The sequence below is a fragment of the Syngnathus scovelli genome, chromosome 2 (assembly GCF_024217435.2).
Source record: "Syngnathus scovelli strain Florida chromosome 2, RoL_Ssco_1.2, whole genome shotgun sequence".
Taxonomy (NCBI): domain Eukaryota; kingdom Metazoa; phylum Chordata; class Actinopteri; order Syngnathiformes; family Syngnathidae; genus Syngnathus; species Syngnathus scovelli.
In genome coordinates this window covers 4580603-4599736 of record NC_090848.1, presented here as the reverse complement: position 1 = coordinate 4599736, position 19134 = coordinate 4580603, and the positions used below count along the sequence as shown (strand labels likewise).

The following is a 19134-nucleotide window of genomic DNA, read 5'->3' as shown; positions in this document are numbered from 1 at the left end:
ACACTCTAAAGCCATAAAGATACACAAACACCGTTAATCTGTACATCGATGAAAAATTGTGGGTTTATATGAAGTGGACTGTGGCTTACTTAAGGCTATCTACACCTCATTCAAGATATGTGAAATTGAAGGGAGATATGACATGAGTGGTGAGTAGGGGAGGGGGTGAGGAAGAGGACAGCAGCCAATAGCGGACAGATTGAGAATGAGACATCTTAGAAAATCTTTTAGATTAATGTAGAAGTGATAAATAGACGCATACAAGGACAGAGGATGTATGTGTTGGCTGGCTCAGGTGTGTGTGTGTGTGCGGGTGTGTGTGTGTGACTTTGAGGTCCAGTCCTTGGCACACAGATGCCCCTCTATTATCTGCCTGTCTTGTCTGCTCAACCTGGCCTGCCTCAGGCCACTTAGTACTTTAAAGAGCTGTGCAACGTGTGCACTCTCACGTGCACGTGCGCACACACACACACACACACACAGCCAACACATACATCCTCAATCTTTTTCACAGAGAAAATGTCATTGTGCACTTTTTCTCCGTGAATGCTCATTTGCTCATTCATAGAAACATACTGTCAGGGCAGAAATGCGTTTTATACTTTATGTAATCTATAATGTAGTGCAATGACGCAAGACATTTCTGTCCATCAATCAATGAGTCAAATGCGGGTTGGGCTAGTCCAGGGATGGACAACTAGCAACCCACGAACTGCATGCGGTTTCCATACTTGGAAAGGCCTTCAATTGATAAAAAAAATAATAATTATAATAATAATTTCAGATGTAATAAAAGTGGTCACCACTAGGTGGCAGAGATTTTTCACTGCGCCTCCAATGCTGTACTGCAGCTGAAGAAGAGCTGAAGTGCGTGCATGTGTGCGTGTGTGCGTGCATGTGTGTGTGTGTGTGTTGCTATCAAACAATCAACAGTACACCTCGAAGACACAACTGATAAGGGATCTCACCTTGAGACACCCACTGTATCCCAACACTGTAACACACAAACACACAATCCACATTTGTATTTGAGTCTTCTCAATACAAAATATATAAGATGTTCTCGTAACCTTCCCGTCTCATCTTGGTCCAGTGGCTTGCTTTTTCAGAAGAGGCAAACAAGCTCGTGACCTTGTATTTCCGTGTTGGCACGTACCTCAAACGGGCCTAGTGAGTGACATCAGAAGTGCTGACTCGAACTTTACAACACGTCCCCTGCACGCTCCTTGTGAGTGTTTTCATTTTGTCTAACTTTCTTGTTATCAAATCTGTGCATGTCGGGATGATGTGAGTAATTATCCAGTTTTGGCAGCCAGCCCAGTCTGGTTCTCCTGGGGGGGACGCAGAGCGTCTTAAGATTGTGAGAAGGCGCATCGCTTTGTCAATGTTTGCTTTTTCTTCTCCACGGTTGACTGCCGGCTTTGCTTTCGTAGTGTTAGTTTTGCAAACACAGTATCCCGTATTATCTACCCTAAGTGTTCATTGGCATTTTTCTCCACTGTCAAGGACACCGTAGCTACTGACGAGCTGTTTATACTCACTGCTCTGATTATTCCTGGCAATTTTTCTTTTTTTCTTTCCCAAATATGAATTGCAGTTTATTTTGACATTACCTGTTTGACACATGCTCGTACACACGGGCTGATGTGAATCCACATCCGTGGAGGAGGAGGGACGACCTGACCTTGGTCCAGCCTGGGGGGTTTCGGCAGATGGAAAGAAGGGCAGAGGGTTCTGGCATGATAAACTGCGTCACACACACACGCACACACACACATTGGGCTGACATTGTAAGTTGTCTCGGTGGTAACGATAATAAACTCCATTATCTTATCACATGTGAACGGCCAAAGTTTGTGTTTTTAGAAATTGGACAATTAAGAGAAAAAAAAGGGAAGTTGAAAATCTGGCATGCAAAAATCTGTTGTTGTTTTTCCTCCCACATTAACAGATGTACATCATAGAGGAAATAAAAGCTGCCATTTGAAATCGTTCCGCTGACAGAAGAATCCATAAAAGGCCATTTGGTCTCACTAATTTGCAATATTTATGTGGGACAATTTCTTGGGAGCCCAAACAAGGGGGTAGTCGCGCGGCTGCATATGTCCCTCCAGATTGGGCCAACGTACTAAACAACAGCGGCTCACGAGACGAGGCAGGAAGGGAAGGGGAGGGGGGGGCAAGCGAGGGAGAACGGCGTTCGGCGAGGAGGGAACATTTGCGGGGCTACGACTCTTTGGAAGGCGAGCGCTGCCTGCCCACCTGTCTGTGAGGCTGCCAGCTGCGCGACACACTCGCCGGCATGCGCAAACATATGGCCGCTGATGCACACGTAAAAATGTCAACGCACAAACACATAAACGGGCGGGAAAGAGTGCCTGAAGACAGATTTTGTAAATGCAACAAAGCTCCCATTGATGTTGTTCTTGCTTCCTGCTATGAAAAATGTTTTCTGATAGTTTTGTGCTCTGATGTTCATACCCGATGCTTTTCGTGTAGTTGTAGAATGTTGCATGCTCGGATATGTGGACTTCAGCGAGAGGCCAACAGGGCGGTGGCCCCAGGCATCCATCTGGAAGGGGGCATCCCCATTCCCCCGGTAGGCATACTAAATGGTGATGGTGCGCGTTGATCGGCGATTAATAGTAGATGAGGCGGGTCATCGCAATCGTGGGGGGAAAAACCTCTCTGATTTGGTTGTATTGCTCCGGTTTTGTGTGCAGAGGATGTTGGCCGTCTGCGGTGGGCTATTGTCTTGATGATGATGATGATGATGATGTTGATAAGGAGGATGAGGATGGCAATGATCATAGTGATAATAATGATGGTGAGGATGATAGTGATGATGAGGATGTTGATGAGGATGATGATGGTGATGATGATAGTGATGATGATAGTGATGATGATGTTGATGATGATGATGATGATGGTGAGGATGATGGTGATAGTGATGATGATAATGGTGATGAAGATAATGATTGATGATGATGATGATGATGATAGTGATGATGATAATGGTGATGAGGAAGATGATATTGATGATGATGCAGATGATGATGGTGATGATGATCGTGGTAGTGATGATGATGGTGCTGATGATGATGATACTGATGATAATGGTGATGATGATATGATGATGATGATGACAATGATGATCATGATGATGAGGAGGAGGGGGATGGTGACGATAGATGATAATGGTGATGATGGTGATGAGGATGATGATGAGGATGGTGATAGTGGTAGTCATGATGATGATGGTGCTGATGATAGTGATGATGATGATATGATGATGACAATAATGATGAAGACAATGATGATGATGGTGATGATGATAAATGATGATGATGATGATGATTGTGGTCACACGTGATATTAATGCACTGATGTTGAGACAAAGGTACATATCTACCTCTAAGGTTGAACATCTCAACAGTTGTAAATTAGTCCAAATAAAGTTTTCAGGAATACCACATATTGTACTTTAAAGGAGTGTTGGGCCACCCAAATATTTTTTCCAAAAGTACGACATATCCAGGAGGTTGCAAAAGTATCCAGAATGACATATCAAGACCAGAAGACCTCACTGGCCTCAGTTGTGATCAGCGGTCGGTGATAACCAAAGAAAAATAGGATGCATTGGCAAGGCAAAAAAAAAAAGAGAGCACAAAGGCTCAAATTACATTTAAGTCATATTTTGGTGACTGTTTAATGGGGTCCTCACCTAAAAGAGAGCAACGAGTTGGACAATTGAAAAGAGCACATCAATAACAGTCTCCCACTTCCATGCAGAGTGATTACAGGATGTCAGGAATTGTTATATAAGTAAAAACAAAAGACAATTTAATGCACGAGTTGACCTTTTGTTCATTGTCTGTCACTGTGCTGATTTGAACTCTGGAATTTGGGAGTTCAAATCAAACCAAGCCCGATTCAAAAATACGTGCATGTATGTATGAGCTCCCTCGGCAGCTGTCCTTGACCATTGAGTGCTTTTGCTGTATGTTCACTGTTGATATTAAAAAGCCTCAAATACGTAGGTACATGAGGGACATTGTAGTCAAATATCGTAGCGCTCGTCATCTTCCATTATCCCGAGAAGACGTAAGTGCTTGTGTTTTTCATGTTAATAAAGGAGCTAATTGCAGCCTTCAAAGTGGGAGCGGGGCAGCAGAATGGAAGTCACGTGGGGGAAAGGAAAAACGAAAGGCATGTAACTATGCTTCATTATCAAGCCATTAATCTTATTATGTGTGTGGTCTGTGTGGTCGCGCGGGGAGGGGAGGGGCGGAGTGGGGCGGGGGGATGCAGCATGCTGCCATACATGCACATTAGTGTACATGCAAACAAATACATCGTGTAAGTTAGCCCGCAGTGGATGTGCTCAGAGATGTCTTCCAGATGAATAGGTGGTAATGAGCGTGTAGTGGAACTGATTCCCTCCCATCACCCCCCCACACACTTAACAGTCCACCCCCCCTGACCCCTCCCCCACTTTTCACAAGGCTCAGGTGTACAACATATGGTGTCTTTTCCTCTATTTCTCGCTATTTTATTTTTTATTTTCAACCCTCTCTTTTCTTGCTTGTCACCAATTGTCTACCTCATTATCCGGTCTGAATTATTTGCAACACCCGGGACTGTGCATGCCGTTCGCTCGTGTTTACCTTAAGGTTAGACCTCGTACAAAAAAAAAAAATCTGACATTGCTCATTCAAGCTGGACTTGTTCTTTTCATCGCTGCCACATTCATGCAAGGATGATGAGACATAAATAACATCCTGAACAATGACTGCAGTAAAAGGCACAATCAGGGTTTGAGTGAAGAAAAAAGCTTGCAAGAAAAGCTACAGAGAATAAGTCAAGATTAACTAAAGAAACACACAATGATTTTCTTTTTCATAATGCTGCACTTTTCCTCTATTTACTACAATATTTGTTGTTAAATATAGTTGCATACATGCCCCCCCTTTTTTTTTTTTTGCCCTGATCATGCAGAGACATACACAAGCGCGCATGCACACGCAAGGCCCGTCCAGGGCAGGTCCATTGGGACGGAGCCACTTGAAGGAGTGACTGCCTAATGAGGGAGAAAATCTGTTTTACGGTGGAGCGGCAGCAGTTAAAGCAGACTGTATTTACATTACACATGCACCAATTAAAAAAGTAATTGACGTAAAAAAAATCTCGCCGTGTCCCATTTAGGCCGCGTGAATACTCAACGTCATTCAAAGCAATCATGACACATCTTTTGTATTTTTGCATAAATATTTTTCACTCTTGCTCAAATCGGCACCACCACCATCTCCAATAACCGTCCGCCATTTTATTTATTTTCTATCCGCAAAATGTGTGCTGTGTTCATTCCAATGCACAAACTCTCATTTGTGCTTTTTGAGAAGAAGAAGTGTGGCCATCACAGGACGCAAACGCCCAGGTGTAGTGATCCAGGGATTATGTGCGAGTGCGAGTGTGTTCCCTGATAAAGAGTCTGTGTTTGACTTTGGGATTGAGGGATTCTGAGCGGGATCAGTACAAAAAAAAATACAAAAAGATGCTGTACTTGCACAACAATGCTTTTTGTTTTGTATGTGCACTTGGTTGCTGCATCATACAAATTTTATTTTATTTTTTTTAATCATGCTATTTTTTTGTCTATTTGCGAAGACACTGTGTGTGTGCGTGTGTGTGTGTATGCGTGTATGTGGGAGGGGGACGTTGTGTTTGCGTTTGGGATCAGAGTAGAGACTGATGTATGAACAGCACTCCATAAAGCACACAGATTATCAGGTCAGCACACACACCAACATACTTACTGACCTAAACAAAAGAAGACCCACAAAACACACGCACACACAATCATTCGCACACACACAGACGCCTTTTTAAAAATAGAGAACTGAGGAATAATTAGCTTTAATAAAAAAAAAAAAAATAAAAAAAAACGTGTCCTGTCCTTTGACCGATCAGGACACATAAAAATGCTTGAAAAGCAACGCATTTCGAGTCATTATCCAAAATATAATATGAATCGAGAGTCTCTTCAAAACAAAACAAGAAAAATTAATGTCGATCCAAAATGAGGTTTCAAACTTTACACACTGCCATTTTTTTTGTTCAAAATCCTCTTAAGCAAAAAAAAAAAACTTAATTATATTAGTTATTAAATCCAGAGCCCAAACAAAGAAGCCACAGTCGAAGGAAACGTAACCAGTACGAAACGCCACGTCAGATGCCAAATGTTGCGAGAGCCACGTTGCGAGATGGCAGAGGTGGCAAAGCTTGAAAGGCACAATTCCACAGCTGCCTTGCCGGTGAAGGTGGGGAACACGGGAAAAGGCCAGAGCGCTAGAAGGTCAGCCAGCAGCTCAAACGGAAGACATTTAGTGCTCCAACAAGGCAAGAGAAAACATCTGAGCCAGTGTCTTTGCTGGAATGATTGCAGAAGCGAGCACATCTGGTGCACTTTGAGATGGCTCCACGCGGCCATGGTCCTCTCAGAATGCCACCTTTTTATCTCCACTAAAATGTTCCTTGTGTTTGCACACACGCTTTCTGCATGCAGAGAAGAAAACCAAGCGGATAATCAAAAAATTGTTGATTAAGACCTCTCAGTTACAATAGATTTTTTTTTTCATTTCTGTTCACGTAACTTTATAAGAACAGTTTGGTGAAGGCCTCGTTTCAGTTCTGCTTGAATGAATTCAACGCAGAAGTGAGCACTAAGAACGAGGCTGTGAATTTTGTCGCAGACCACATCATAGTCAGAGTTTCTTTTGGAGGGCCATTGAAATTGTCAATCCAAAAAATGTGTGAATGTCTCTTACTATATATAGTCTAGGCGACACAACAAACTAGGGAATAACTAGATGAATGACTAGTTTTTAAAACAGAAACTTAAAAAAATTGTTAAAATATTTTTAAAAATATGTATGATAATAAAAATTGCTAGCAATATCGCTATTAAAAGTGAAAACATTTTTTTATTTTAGTATTGACATGAATTTGATGCACACTTTAAAATGATGTGGCGGGCCGTATCTGACCCCCGAGCCTTGTATTTGACACCTGATCCTGAAATTATACACACGTTCCGTTGTCATGGCGACAAAGGCACACAAACAGTCGCCTCACATAGGACGAAGAATTGGCAGTGGAATCACAACCCTGATAATCATGACAACAACTTATGTTTGTCATCATATTGTTTGCGCTGGTCTTGCCACCGGTTGCTGATGCGACGGGCCTGAAGGCACCGCCGCCGCTTCTCCAACGGCAGCCCGGGAGGCCTCTTAAAGTGCAGTCATTAAGCAGCCACTTGTGTAGGTGTTCTTGCAAGAAATCTTGTACCAGCCGTCAATTAGACACACGCACTTGCTGGAGAGAAAGGAAGCTGATGTGCACCGAACTGAGCGCCTGTGCATGTTAATCATGACCCAAGGCTCAACCTGCTGTTGAGAACACTAACTTGTGACTTAATGCCTTTGTTCACCCCGGAACATCTGGCTTTGACCGAAGGGGGTGTGTGTGTGTGCGCGTGTCTATGATTGTTTCAAACGGGGCTGTTGCTCAAAGAGACACGAGCGAGAGAGAGAGCATGTGTGTGTGTGTACTGATGCAAGCGCTGCAAGGACTAAGGCGCGAGGAGTTGATCATCGTCGTGTAAACCTCTGAGGGAAAAAAGGCCTCGGAGCCCCTTCTGTCAGCTGGGCTCTGAACTCCTTCCCCTCGACTGCCCTCGTAGAAACGCACACACACACACACACAGGATCCCTCCGGTGCAGCAGATTAGGGTTTGAGTGAGTGTGAGCAGAACAATACCCCAGTGTGTGTTTGCAGAGCCGTGGCTAATTGCGTTCATTTGCTGCTTAACTTGAGACAGTGAGGCCACTGAAGATGTGCGTGCGTGTGTGTTAAGTGCCATGTGAGGCCATTTTCTGCGTTTGAACATCCTGTCCACCTCAGAGGCCGCGTTTATAAATGCGGGCAAGCCGCAACTTGCTAAAGTAACGCTGAGTCAAGTCCAGGCCACCGAGCGTCCTCAAAAGCAGGAACAATACCGCCATTGTCGGCACCAAAGTCCCAGCAAGACTCAAAGGTACGACGGCGGTGGATCGATAGTAAATAATGTCATCTTAGAAGGTCACTCTCGGACCTATTGTTTGGCTGTGTCGATACGAAACCACATGCTCAAAAGTGACATAATCAAATCTTAACATGGCATTTTTAACGATGAAGCGCCTGGCAAGTGGAGGAAATGTGAACAGAGCGCCGCAGGCTTCGCTGTGTTCATCCTCCCTGCCTAGCTTCGCTAAGAAGCCCCTCCCTGCCCGTGGCGAGCGCAGGAAAAAAAAAAATAAACAGCTAAAGCGACAAACAGCGAGAGCCACTTAGAGCCACTTAAAGCCAAGGCTCCTTCCCACGGCGAAGCACTTGCCCAGGGCGAGCGGCGGCTGCTTGCCACGCCGGGAGGCCGAGACCGCCGTCGAGGAGGCAGGACTGACTCGCTGCTCTTATGAAGCAGTCGCTTCCTCAAAGATGGACGCTGCTGGCCCGCCCCTTGCAGACAGCAAGTCAATCTTTTATACTTTTTTTTATATATCGGATTATGTTCACCCAAGAGACATAAAATTTCCAACAGCAAAAAAATATTTATACAAGATAAACAATACATGAGGTCAAATTTGTTTTCACTGGGATCGACGGGAGCTTTGCAGCTGGTTTCCAACTTTCATTTTCTTTTCCATTGTTTTGATTGTTTTTTTTTTTTTTTAATTTTCTATTATTCTGTCCACTCAACCTCCCTCTGCTCATTCCCTCACCTGCCTCTGTTTTTCTGTCCCCCGGCTGTGAAAGCAAAGGCCAACACTCCCCTGGGAGTTCTGTTTACCTGAGCTACACCCCGCTTTTGACATTCACCTACTTGGAGACAGAAGGAGAAAAGGGGAAAGATGCATGTTGTTTTACGTGATAAAGGTTGCCCCTCCCCAACAAAAAACAGAAAATAGATAAGCAGCCATCATGGAAAGTAGATAGCATATGGCAAACCAGAAACAAAGTTGTCAATATTTTTACAGCTACTGGAGAATAAACTTTGATTAAATTTGTTCATCAAATATGAGCAATTCAAAAAATATTTTGTGTTTTGAAATTTTTTTATTTTTTTCAAAACTCAAAATATTTATATTATAAAAAATAAAAATATGATAATTAAATATAAAAAATATGTTTTAAAATTAACATATATGTTTTTTTTTTCGTTTTTTTTTTTTACAGTGTACTCTATGAAGAAGTTGATGAACATGGCTACGAACAGTGTGTGTGTACCTTGAGTGTAATGCATGCTGATGGTGACACAGATCCCTACAGGGCCAACCACCCCTGGGGTCCAGGTCGCCCAGCTTGACGACGGGGTCAAACAGACAACTCTCAGCCCCTGCACCCTAGAGGACTGCCTGGGACCATTAGTATCCATTACCAGGAGGTAAGGCCGGCTACACTACAAAGAGACCTGAAGATGAATGTCATAGAAGGGCTCTTATTGGAGAGCATGTATTGTTTTGAGTCTGCAAATGAAAAAAAAGGTGCTGCTCGCCGATTTACCACAAGATTTTGTTTACACACCTGTTAGTACCGAGCGTTGGTCTGTCTTTCATTCTACTTGGAGAAGAATGACTTTAGGAGACAAAAGTATGCATGAGTAGCAGCATGTAGATGACACGGCGCAACTCGGCCTCCAGCTGCTTGATGCCAAAGATCTTCACTTCAAATGTATGTCCTCAAGGCAATGACCTTCTGGGAGTCTGTGGGGTGTGCACGTGTGATATGCAAGCTAAATATCGTCGCTGTTGGGCGGAAAATCCCGTATGTCCAAACATGGCCCATTTCCATATTCTTTCATAAATTCATCCTTGTGGTGTCTGTTATTGCGACACATTATGAACTCATTCACTGCCATTGATGGCTATAGACGTCAAAGATCCATATTAACGACATTGGCTGTGCGTTTGTGTGTTTTAGACCATATCCGGTTAAGATAGTGAGGTTGGATAATCGACCCAGCAGCGATTGACTGTGCTAAACGGGCTGCCACTTAAGTACGCATAGAAGATGAGATGAACTTGTCTGTGAATTTGTGCGTGTGTGTGAGGCTGCCGAGCAAGCTGCGCCCTTAGCAGCCTATTATCCAGACTAAAGCGTGGCAGCCGGCCCATATCTGCAAGGTGTGCGTGCGCGCTTCAGAGCGCAGCAGCTGTGTCATACCTCCAAGCATCTTCACAATGTCCTGCTTTGTAGCAGACGACCACCATTGTGGGTGAAATGAAGGACAAAAGTCACACCTCTGTCGTACTTGCCCGGATCGGTTTCAGAACGTCTTTCTTTACAAAAGCTCTTTTCCTTATAAGGTCAGCCACTTTGAGTTGCATTTTTACACGTGAAAAGTGCTTCAAAAAATAACGTTTGTATTTCATGTTGGACTGCTAATCCCGTTGATTACATAACTGCCACTGGATTTGAGCAACATTATGCTTTGTTTATTAGTTTTAAACTGAAGTCAAGGAAAAATTGTGGCAAGCTTTACCAGGCCACATAAACTAACATGCAGAGTCGGGTTTGGCCCGGGGGCCTTGAATTGGACACCAGTGACTTACACCAATCATAAAGGCTATTTTTGCCTGTGTCTATATGTGAATACTTAAATTTGATGTTGCTTCAACCAAGACTTTTTTTAGTTGTTTTTGGACACACACACACACACACACACATAAGCGTGATCCGCTACCCGCTAACCATGCACACCTCCGTTCCGCATGCACCAGCAGCAGCGGCGGCAGCCTTAGGGCTGAGCCATCTGCCGCCGCTCTGTCCTAGCCACCTTCTTAACATATGCAGCCCTTGCCCTGGGTAAGGTGGCGGGGGCACTGGCCTCGTCCTCGGCCAAGGGGAGCGGGCGGGGGGGGTTAAAGGCTGGCGAGAGTGCATATGGCGCACGGGAAGTCGGCGAAGAAAACGTAGACAAATGAGAGATTACTAAATTTCCTCCTCGCTCGGTCTCCCCCATATGGCCGTTTTCTTGTGACCACCAAGGTCACGGCCCGCGAAGGACTAGCAAGGCCGCGAGCGAACAAGAGGGTGGGGGTGTGGGAAGTGGCGAAGGGGGGGCTTGGTCAATGAGGCTGGCACTGTCACCGAGACACCATTGTGACATTGTGCCTCGGGGTATCCACTGCCACAAAAGGCAGGTGTGCACCACTTTCATCTGCTCATCAGCATCCCGACTCTGCCTCACCCCCTCCCACCCAACAAGACGAGCAAATGACAGTCAGTTTTGTTTCATCGCTAACATTAATTACATCCGCTTTTCTAAAGTCCTTTCGTCCATTTTTCATGAGGCTTCTTTTGCATGCGCTGCAGTACTCTGCTATTCTCTTTCTTCCACCTGGGCCTCTTAACCCGTTCCAGGAAAGCATCAAGTGCGCAAGGGTTTGTGAGCTTACCCATCGGGGAATTGGGTCACAAAATATACTTAATAATTCACACAAAAAAAACTCTGCATACATACAAAGTCCAAAAAAAAAAAAAATCTCAGCCCATCACCTTCTGACAGAGCTGTGTATGTGTGTGATTGTGCTGGGATTAAATAAATCATGCTGACCTTTCTTATAACCTTTCCCCCCCACCTGCCCCATCTGACCTTACAAGACCAACTCACATTAAAGACTTTTTGGCCTCATTCATCTGAGTCCCCGCACATCTGTCCTTCTCATATTCGGAATTCCTGAATCCAGCAATTTGAATTCTATGCGTGGCCCTTATCAAAAATTTCCAACGTGTGTTGTGCGATGCGCTTTGGATATGTTTGTGCGTGCGTTTATGGAGTTGGCGTGTGTGTGATCTTTAAAATCTTCAGGTTCAAACGACCTCTCTCACCACGCCTTGCCACTGAACTCACCGAGAGGTCGCCGAGATGCCAGTGTGTGTGCGTGAACCTTTATCCTGATCTCCTGCTCTAATACCCCGAGGACCTTTGGTTCCTTAACTGCAGGAGCTCAGAAGAAACACACACGAGCACCTTCAAAGATCTCACATCAATCGCTCTTACCTCTTGAAGTCTTGAAGAACCAACACCTCAGGTGAAAGGTCAGCACACCTGCGGAGTGACAATCAATCAATGTGCAGGGATGAAGGCAGCGTTGAGGATGAGTGGCAGGGTGGAGGAAGGAAGCGATGGTGTGGAACAGCAAGTGATGACTTTATCCCTAAGCAAGTGAAGATTATGTCATAAGTCCGGTACCGAGTGAGAAGGAGCTTTGGAAGTGCCCAACGGACATAATGCTGTCCACATTTGCGCGGCTCATCAAGAAGGGTCTGAGTTTTAATCTTGACTGAGGTCCTTTGGGTTAGGAGCTGAAAAACGTTTTTGTTGAATTTACTCAATGTTATTTGGTCAAGTGGTTGCAGAAAAAAAATCATCTGGATCACGATAAAGGTTTTTTAGGTAGATTATAAATCTACTTAAAAAAATGTGGGTTAGGGTTATGGACTAACAATGCTGCTTGCTCACCGTCAAGAGGAATTAAACCATCGGCGGCCATCTTACGTTGCCAGTTTCTAAACCTGCCTTACTTGAATGTGTCTTTGTCTCAGCTACATTTTATTTTCTCTCTAAGGCAAACATTCCACGGTGTATTGCTCTCAGTTGCACCTATAAGTCTGACATCTGTAAGATATTTTTTATTTTCTCTTCTAATGTACAACTCTGAGTTTTACTGAGTTGTTGGAAATAGTGGCAACGTAAGATGGCTGATCTCTGGCCTATTGTTGGTTCATTTGGAACAGTGACAGGGAGCGACAGTACTCGGTGAAAAAAAGTATGGTAGCAACAAAAATATGGTTTAACTTACAGTTGGGATGACAACGGAAGGTTTGTCTCGTAATTGTTTGAATGCCAATGTTGTAGTCGCACTTGACTCTACTCGGCCTGCGGTGCTGAGCAACCGGCGTAGACGAGAGCAGAGAAGCTTATCTCTGGACGCTTGGTGTTTGCTCGCGTGTGATGTCGCACCAGTTTCAGAAATGTTTCCTGGGCTGGGTTCGCTGATAAGCTTTGGGATGAGGAGATGTGCAGGTAGCGAAAAAGTCTCCGTTGAAATTGGAGCCCGTTTGCCTGTGATGTTCTTCTTTAGCTCGGCAGCCTCCCTGAGCGGTGACCGGAGCGGCGAGCCGTCCAAACATTTGGAAACTGGGACGAGAAGGAAGAGGGGATGGATGGGGAAAAAGAGGGTTGAGAGAGAAAAAGGATGGAGTGCAAAGAAAGGAGGACGGCAGAGGAGCGGCTGCACATGGAATGCCACTAAACGGAAAAGAACTAAAAGCCGAGTGCATGGAACCAAACGAAAGGAGGAGAAGTGTTGGACTGAACGATGAGAGGAACGCTAAGGCCACCTCTCTCCTTCTCCTCCCGTGCCTCCTCTTCTCCCCGTGAGAATGGCCATTTTTCTTCCTTCTTCAGATGTGGCGCGCTTTCATGCCCACACAAAGACGAGCCGTACCTGGCACACAAGGGCGTGAAGGAGCTGGCACAAAGGTTTGTGGGCCACACACACACACAGGCGCACGCACACACCTGCCTGGCACAGAATGGCTGTTTGTCGAAAAAGAGTACACACTTACCGATAATCTGGCCGATTTCCCCCTTGCAAGCATTAATTGCCAATGGCTTAATTGTATGATGGATCCAAATATCCTGATAGATTGTTCTGTGGTTCTACGTCACATATACGTCAGCTATGATGGATGGATGGATGGATGGATGGATGGATGGATGGATGGATGGATGGATGGATGGATGGATGGATGGATGGATGGATGGATGGATGGATGGATGGATGGATGGATGGATGGATGGATGGATGGATGGATGGATGGATGGATGGATGGATGGATGGATGGATGGATGGATGGATGGATGGATGGATGGATGGATGGATGGATGGATGGATGGATGGATGGATGGATGGATGGATGGATGGGACAATTTTCTATACATCCTTAAATGTGTTCGTTAGATCATTGAAATCAAACGTGCATAATTGTCGATTCCGTCTAATTTGATGCTAATTTCAATTAATTGCGGCACTTACGGAAACATAATTTTTGTGGTCACAATGCTTTAACAGCTTGTTTTCATTGGACCCAAAGTATTTATGTCATTGTGGTTGTGCTCGAAACCAAAGTGATGCGCAACAGCTGCAGCAGTAAACAAGTGCACGCTAAAGAAACTGGTAGCAACAAACAATCAAGGGAAAGGAGACTAATTGATGCGCACGAGTGCTCACACACACAGACACACACACACGCACACACAGCAATTGCTGTAATTAGTTTGTTTTAAAGGAACCAAATAACAGTGATTTGAGCGCCACAGCATCCATAACAATTTGCCCCTGGAGGGACTGCACCATTTGAACAGGATCTATTCAAACAATCACATAATCGCGAGTGTGCACGCACACACACATGCACACACACACACGCACTGTCGCGCCTCCATTAAACGTACTTGAGATCGGCAGAGAGGGGCTGTCTCGGTTATTACTCACAGAATTATTATCCCTCATCATCAAGCAAGGTGCAAAGATAAAAGGCTCGGTTTGATAATGGATTGAAATGGATGAGGAAAAGTGGTAGATGGTTTGAAATTGTTCAAGAAGTTTGTATCCAGATGTGAGAACCTGACACCCAACAATCCTCATGTCTGTCTATCGTCATTATTGGGGGGGCACCAATGCAAAAAAAATTATAATAATTATAATCATAAAAATGAGTCCAGTTCTGCTCGTTGGACATGTGTCCCAAAAAAAGTTCACCCTTTACTTTTGGAGATGTAAAGTGTGTGTGCAGCATTTCTGACCACAGGCACATCTAGTGATGTCGTCTTTTGATTTCTTATCCAGAATGGAGGCCCCCATCAGGAACCCTGGGCTACTCTGTGGCGACCTGCCAAGTGCGTCTGGATCTCCTGGACCACCCCCTCAAGGGAGCGGACAGCCAAAATGTCAGCTGGACCCTCTACAGAGTGATGGCGAGACAAAGGATTGACTATGAGGGAGTACAAAGTTGAAGACAAAACGAGTGCCAGGGTGGGGAAAATGGAGCGTTATAAGTTTAGTCTGCATGAGTTTACAATTTTTATTGTAAAGATAATTACATTGCATTTAGTTTTACTAAAGGGAGTCGCTTTTAAACATCTAAGTAAAGTAACAGTTGTTTTCTCATCCAAAGCAAAAAAAAAAAAAGGCAGGTAACTTAGAATTAGCAGCAAGAGGAAATATGTAATTAGATGAGTTGCCATTCATCTAAAATCGAATGCATAATTCAAACAGCATTAGAAAGGAATGAACTAGCTCTCAGAACAGCAGCCTACACTGCAATTATGTTGGGCGCATCTCTTAATGGCGGTGAGGACTCGGTCTAAATGCGTTCATCTGTGGAATTTTAGCCACGGTTCACCTCACTCAGTCTCTGTCACGCAGCACAAACACACAAGCTCACAAAGGCGAGAAGAGGAAGCGTAGAGGGACGTCAAGTGGACCGAGAAAATGCTCTCACAGTACGTCTACTCTTTTGCAACTTTTACCAGAATGTTGTTTATCATTTTAAAATGTGATTATGCCCTTTTAATTATGCAGACTACCTACCATGCAGACAAAGACTAAAACTTTAAATGCGTTAGACTAGCTAAACACATTTTCAATCAAATCTGAACGCTTAAAGTTTGACAAACCTGCAAAAAAAAATCTTGTGGGAATTGGAATTTTGTTATCAAGTGTTCGTTTAGTGACATCCTGTGGTTACTGGCAGTAACTACATAAGAAAAAGGCAACAAATCTCTAAACCGGTCAACTATAAAGATGGAAAAGAAAAGTAAAACAAAAGAATAACGTTCACTCAACACAACACAGCAATTTTATCCAAATAAACAAAAAAAAAGTAGAGCTTATAGAAAATAACTTCAGTTGGAAATTCCTGGTTAAATTTGTAATTTTGAATGGAAATATATTCAATTATCTTCCTCATTTTACTACATTTTGGTGATTATTGTAACAGACAAGCCTCAGGGAACAGCAAAGTCAAAGAGAAAACGACATGGACACAAAGAGTCAGAAAACCAGCAACAGATCTGTTCACACTCCGTACCAGTAGTGGGCAGTAATGATCGTCAGCGGTATTTTTCCAACCACTAATTCAACTTAAAGCAGGAAGTGTTCAGTTGTTTTAGCTAAATATTTGACAAGGAAACAAGCGTTCGTTTCCTGGGGCTCTTTTTGTTCTTTTTATTAGTTTTACCGATTGTTTTAATCGTTTACGTCTTTATCTGCATCCGTTTTTCAAAGTGCGTACGTTTCACACTCGTAGCATTAGTTGACAGTAATCGGGCGTTTGAAATTCCGTTTAGTTGTGATCATGAGAGTTCTGGTTCTGCTTAATCTGGCCGTTGTGCCGAGTGCTGGAATGGCATGACGTCTGCTCGACCCTGCTAACTTGCCAGCACCGTTTCCTGCTGTTATGGAGGAGCGAAAACTGAAACGAAAGAGCCCCAGGACCCCCACAACCCCCGCGGCGACGGCTACGGTGACTGTGGCAGCGCCGACCACCACCGGCGGTTCTGCACGGAAACTCAGTTCCTCCACCGGGGGCAAGCATGTCGGCTCCAGCCACGGCACGGGCCCCCATTCCAGCCAGAAGAACAAGAATAGAAGGTAGCAGCAACTTGCCATGCCGTTTGATATGCCTAATTCAATTGGTGTTTTGTTTTTCTCAAGGGGAGTTCGTGACAAATCAAAATATCAAATGGGTTCCAGTGTTCGTCCCAGTCCTAATCAGAACCAGACAGCACCCATCATCCAGCATTCATTCTTGACTGATGTCTCCGACGTGCAGGAGATGGAGAAGGGACTTCTCAGCCTTCTCAATGACTTCCACTCAGGGAAACTGCAAGCATTTGGTGAGATATCTCAAAACTTGCATTACATCACTCAAATGTTGCAATTCTATTTGTGTTCTCATTTTTTCCTCTAAAAAAAATGGCACAAATATTTTCTGATAGTTCACAATATAAAAAATGGAGGACCTGATAAGAATGAATCCAGCTGACATTATTTTGATCCGAGCAGTAAGTTTTACACAAGACTTGACAAATGTTTCTGTTGTCTTGTCCGGCCTAGGTAACGAGTGCTCCATCGGCCAGATGGAACATGTGCGTGAGATGCAGGAGAAGTTGGCCCGCTTGCACTTTGACCTGTACGGAGAGGAAGAGGAGATGCAAGGCGACCAGAGAAAAACAGCCCGGGACACCAACATGGACAAGTTGCTTTTGAATGTAAGACTTTGATCCCTTGACAAAAGTGTTGGTTGAAGAACTTTTTTTTCCTCAGTAGAAATTTTGAAACTTATCGAAATGGGTCACCAGACACAGAATCAAGCTGTGGTCGTCTCAGTCCCCAGACCTCAACCCCATTGAAAACCAACAAATAAATGGATATATGTGTATGCTTCTAAAAAAAAAAAAAAAAAGCTAATTCTAATTTTCCTTTTCAGCTGGAGGAGTTGAGCTCATCCATGTATCCTTGTTGGCGCCTGTGAGACATCATGTAAGATGTCAAGAATACTAATGGTGAAGTTAAAGAATCCATGTGTGCTTGTGTTCTCCCTCAACTCGCTTTTCCAGACAGAAATTAAATCTGACCGACAGCCAAGAGATTCCGAGGTCTGCCAGCGTGTGACTTGCCTGCTTGCCAGGCGTTACAGGAAAACTGCTCGTTGCCCATGAGATGCAAATAAGAACTTTTGGGTGCTGCCAATGTAATTGTACTAAATATCAAGATTCTACTCGTTGAGGCACTTTACTTTTTAGTCTGACTCATCACCAGCATATGTTTGCTGTTAGAGACAATGTCCTGCAGAGGAAGCGCTACGTTCTAACCAAAGTGATTTGAATTAACTTGACAACAGATTGTTTTGCTGCAAATAACGTTGCACTTTATATGATCAAATCAACCTGTGTGTAATCGAAAAGATTTGTCAAATTGCGTGTGCCGTGTGGGAAAATCAAGAAAGTTGAATGTTCATTACCACTTTTATTTTTTTTCCAGAATGATACCAGAACAATTAGGCAATTCTTGAGTTGTCACTGATACCGATGCCACTCGTACTTTGGACATTTCCTGCAAAAAACAATGGCGTAATTCTAAAGAAAAAACTATCAAAATCCAGTAAATTTCCTTAAAATTGTGTGAAATTAACAGCAATGTTCTATTCTAATTTCTAATAACTGATTGTAAAAGGCGGATCGCCGATAATGGCTGTCGAGAGTACTAATACCTTAAAATAAGGTTGGTATCGGCATCGATATTTCACTCTTCCTTTGTTTAACCCCTTTCCGCGTCAATATTAGATTGTTTTGTGTTTTACCTGTTTGGCTGCAAGCAATCCAGTAACCCAAATATTGACTTCACAACCATGCCTTTGTTCTTATTTAAGCCTTATTGTTTTGTTGTGGCTTCTCCAAATGTGAATCGTAATCATTAATCACTTGCCGCTTTGACTGTCAGTGTTGGAGATGTATTATCTTTACAGCTTGGACGGTTAGAATTATGGATGCGGATGATTTTAATAAAATAATTGTGAATCAAAGTTCCTCAAATGTCCTGTAGCTTTCTGGTAAGCATTTTTTTTAGAAAACTCAACTTGCTTGACTTGCCAAGTCCAGTCCAGTGCGGTAATTGCCAACCACTGTTCCATGCCAGACCATCAGGTATGTTGCTAGCCCTTTTCCAGTTTTATTTAATTGGTATTTTAATTTATTTCAGTGGAACAGGCAGAGCTGTTAAAAACCTTTTCCATAATTACAACTATTGTTTATCCACTTTTTGTGACACATATTTCAAGGCGTGATATTTTCTAATATAAAATACACCCATTGGCTCAAATAAGGTCGCGGAATACTCGTTTGAATTTAGGTTACCGAGCGCCACCTTTTGCTTTTCACATGAAACTACACCATAGCGCCGTCTTCTGCTTTTCAGATGAAACTACACCATATAAGCGAATCAAAATTACTCACGCCCACAA

General features: G+C 43.7%; 1 protein-coding gene and 1 long non-coding RNA gene across 2 annotated transcripts in view; both read left to right on the top strand.

The window, feature by feature from the left end:
• The window catches only part of LOC137840073 (uncharacterized), a 70311-nt gene extending 60833 nt beyond the window's left edge, over window positions 1-9478 (top strand). The window contains exon 3 of the long non-coding RNA XR_011086495.1: window positions 9277-9478. This is a non-coding gene — a long non-coding RNA (uncharacterized lncRNA). The remainder of the gene's footprint in view (window positions 1-9276) is intronic.
• A 6759-nt stretch (window positions 9479-16237) lies between these two features.
• Window positions 16238-18696, top strand: ccdc28a (coiled-coil domain containing 28A). The gene is made up of 5 exons (XM_049753337.2): window positions 16238-16763; window positions 16827-17008; window positions 17229-17383; window positions 17602-17624; window positions 17732-18696. Exons 1-5 carry the CDS (start codon window positions 16570-16572, stop codon window positions 17784-17786), a joined length of 609 nt encoding a protein of 202 aa, XP_049609294.1. The 5' UTR covers window positions 16238-16569; the 3' UTR covers window positions 17787-18696.
• The last annotated feature ends 438 nt before the right edge of the window (window positions 18697-19134 follow it).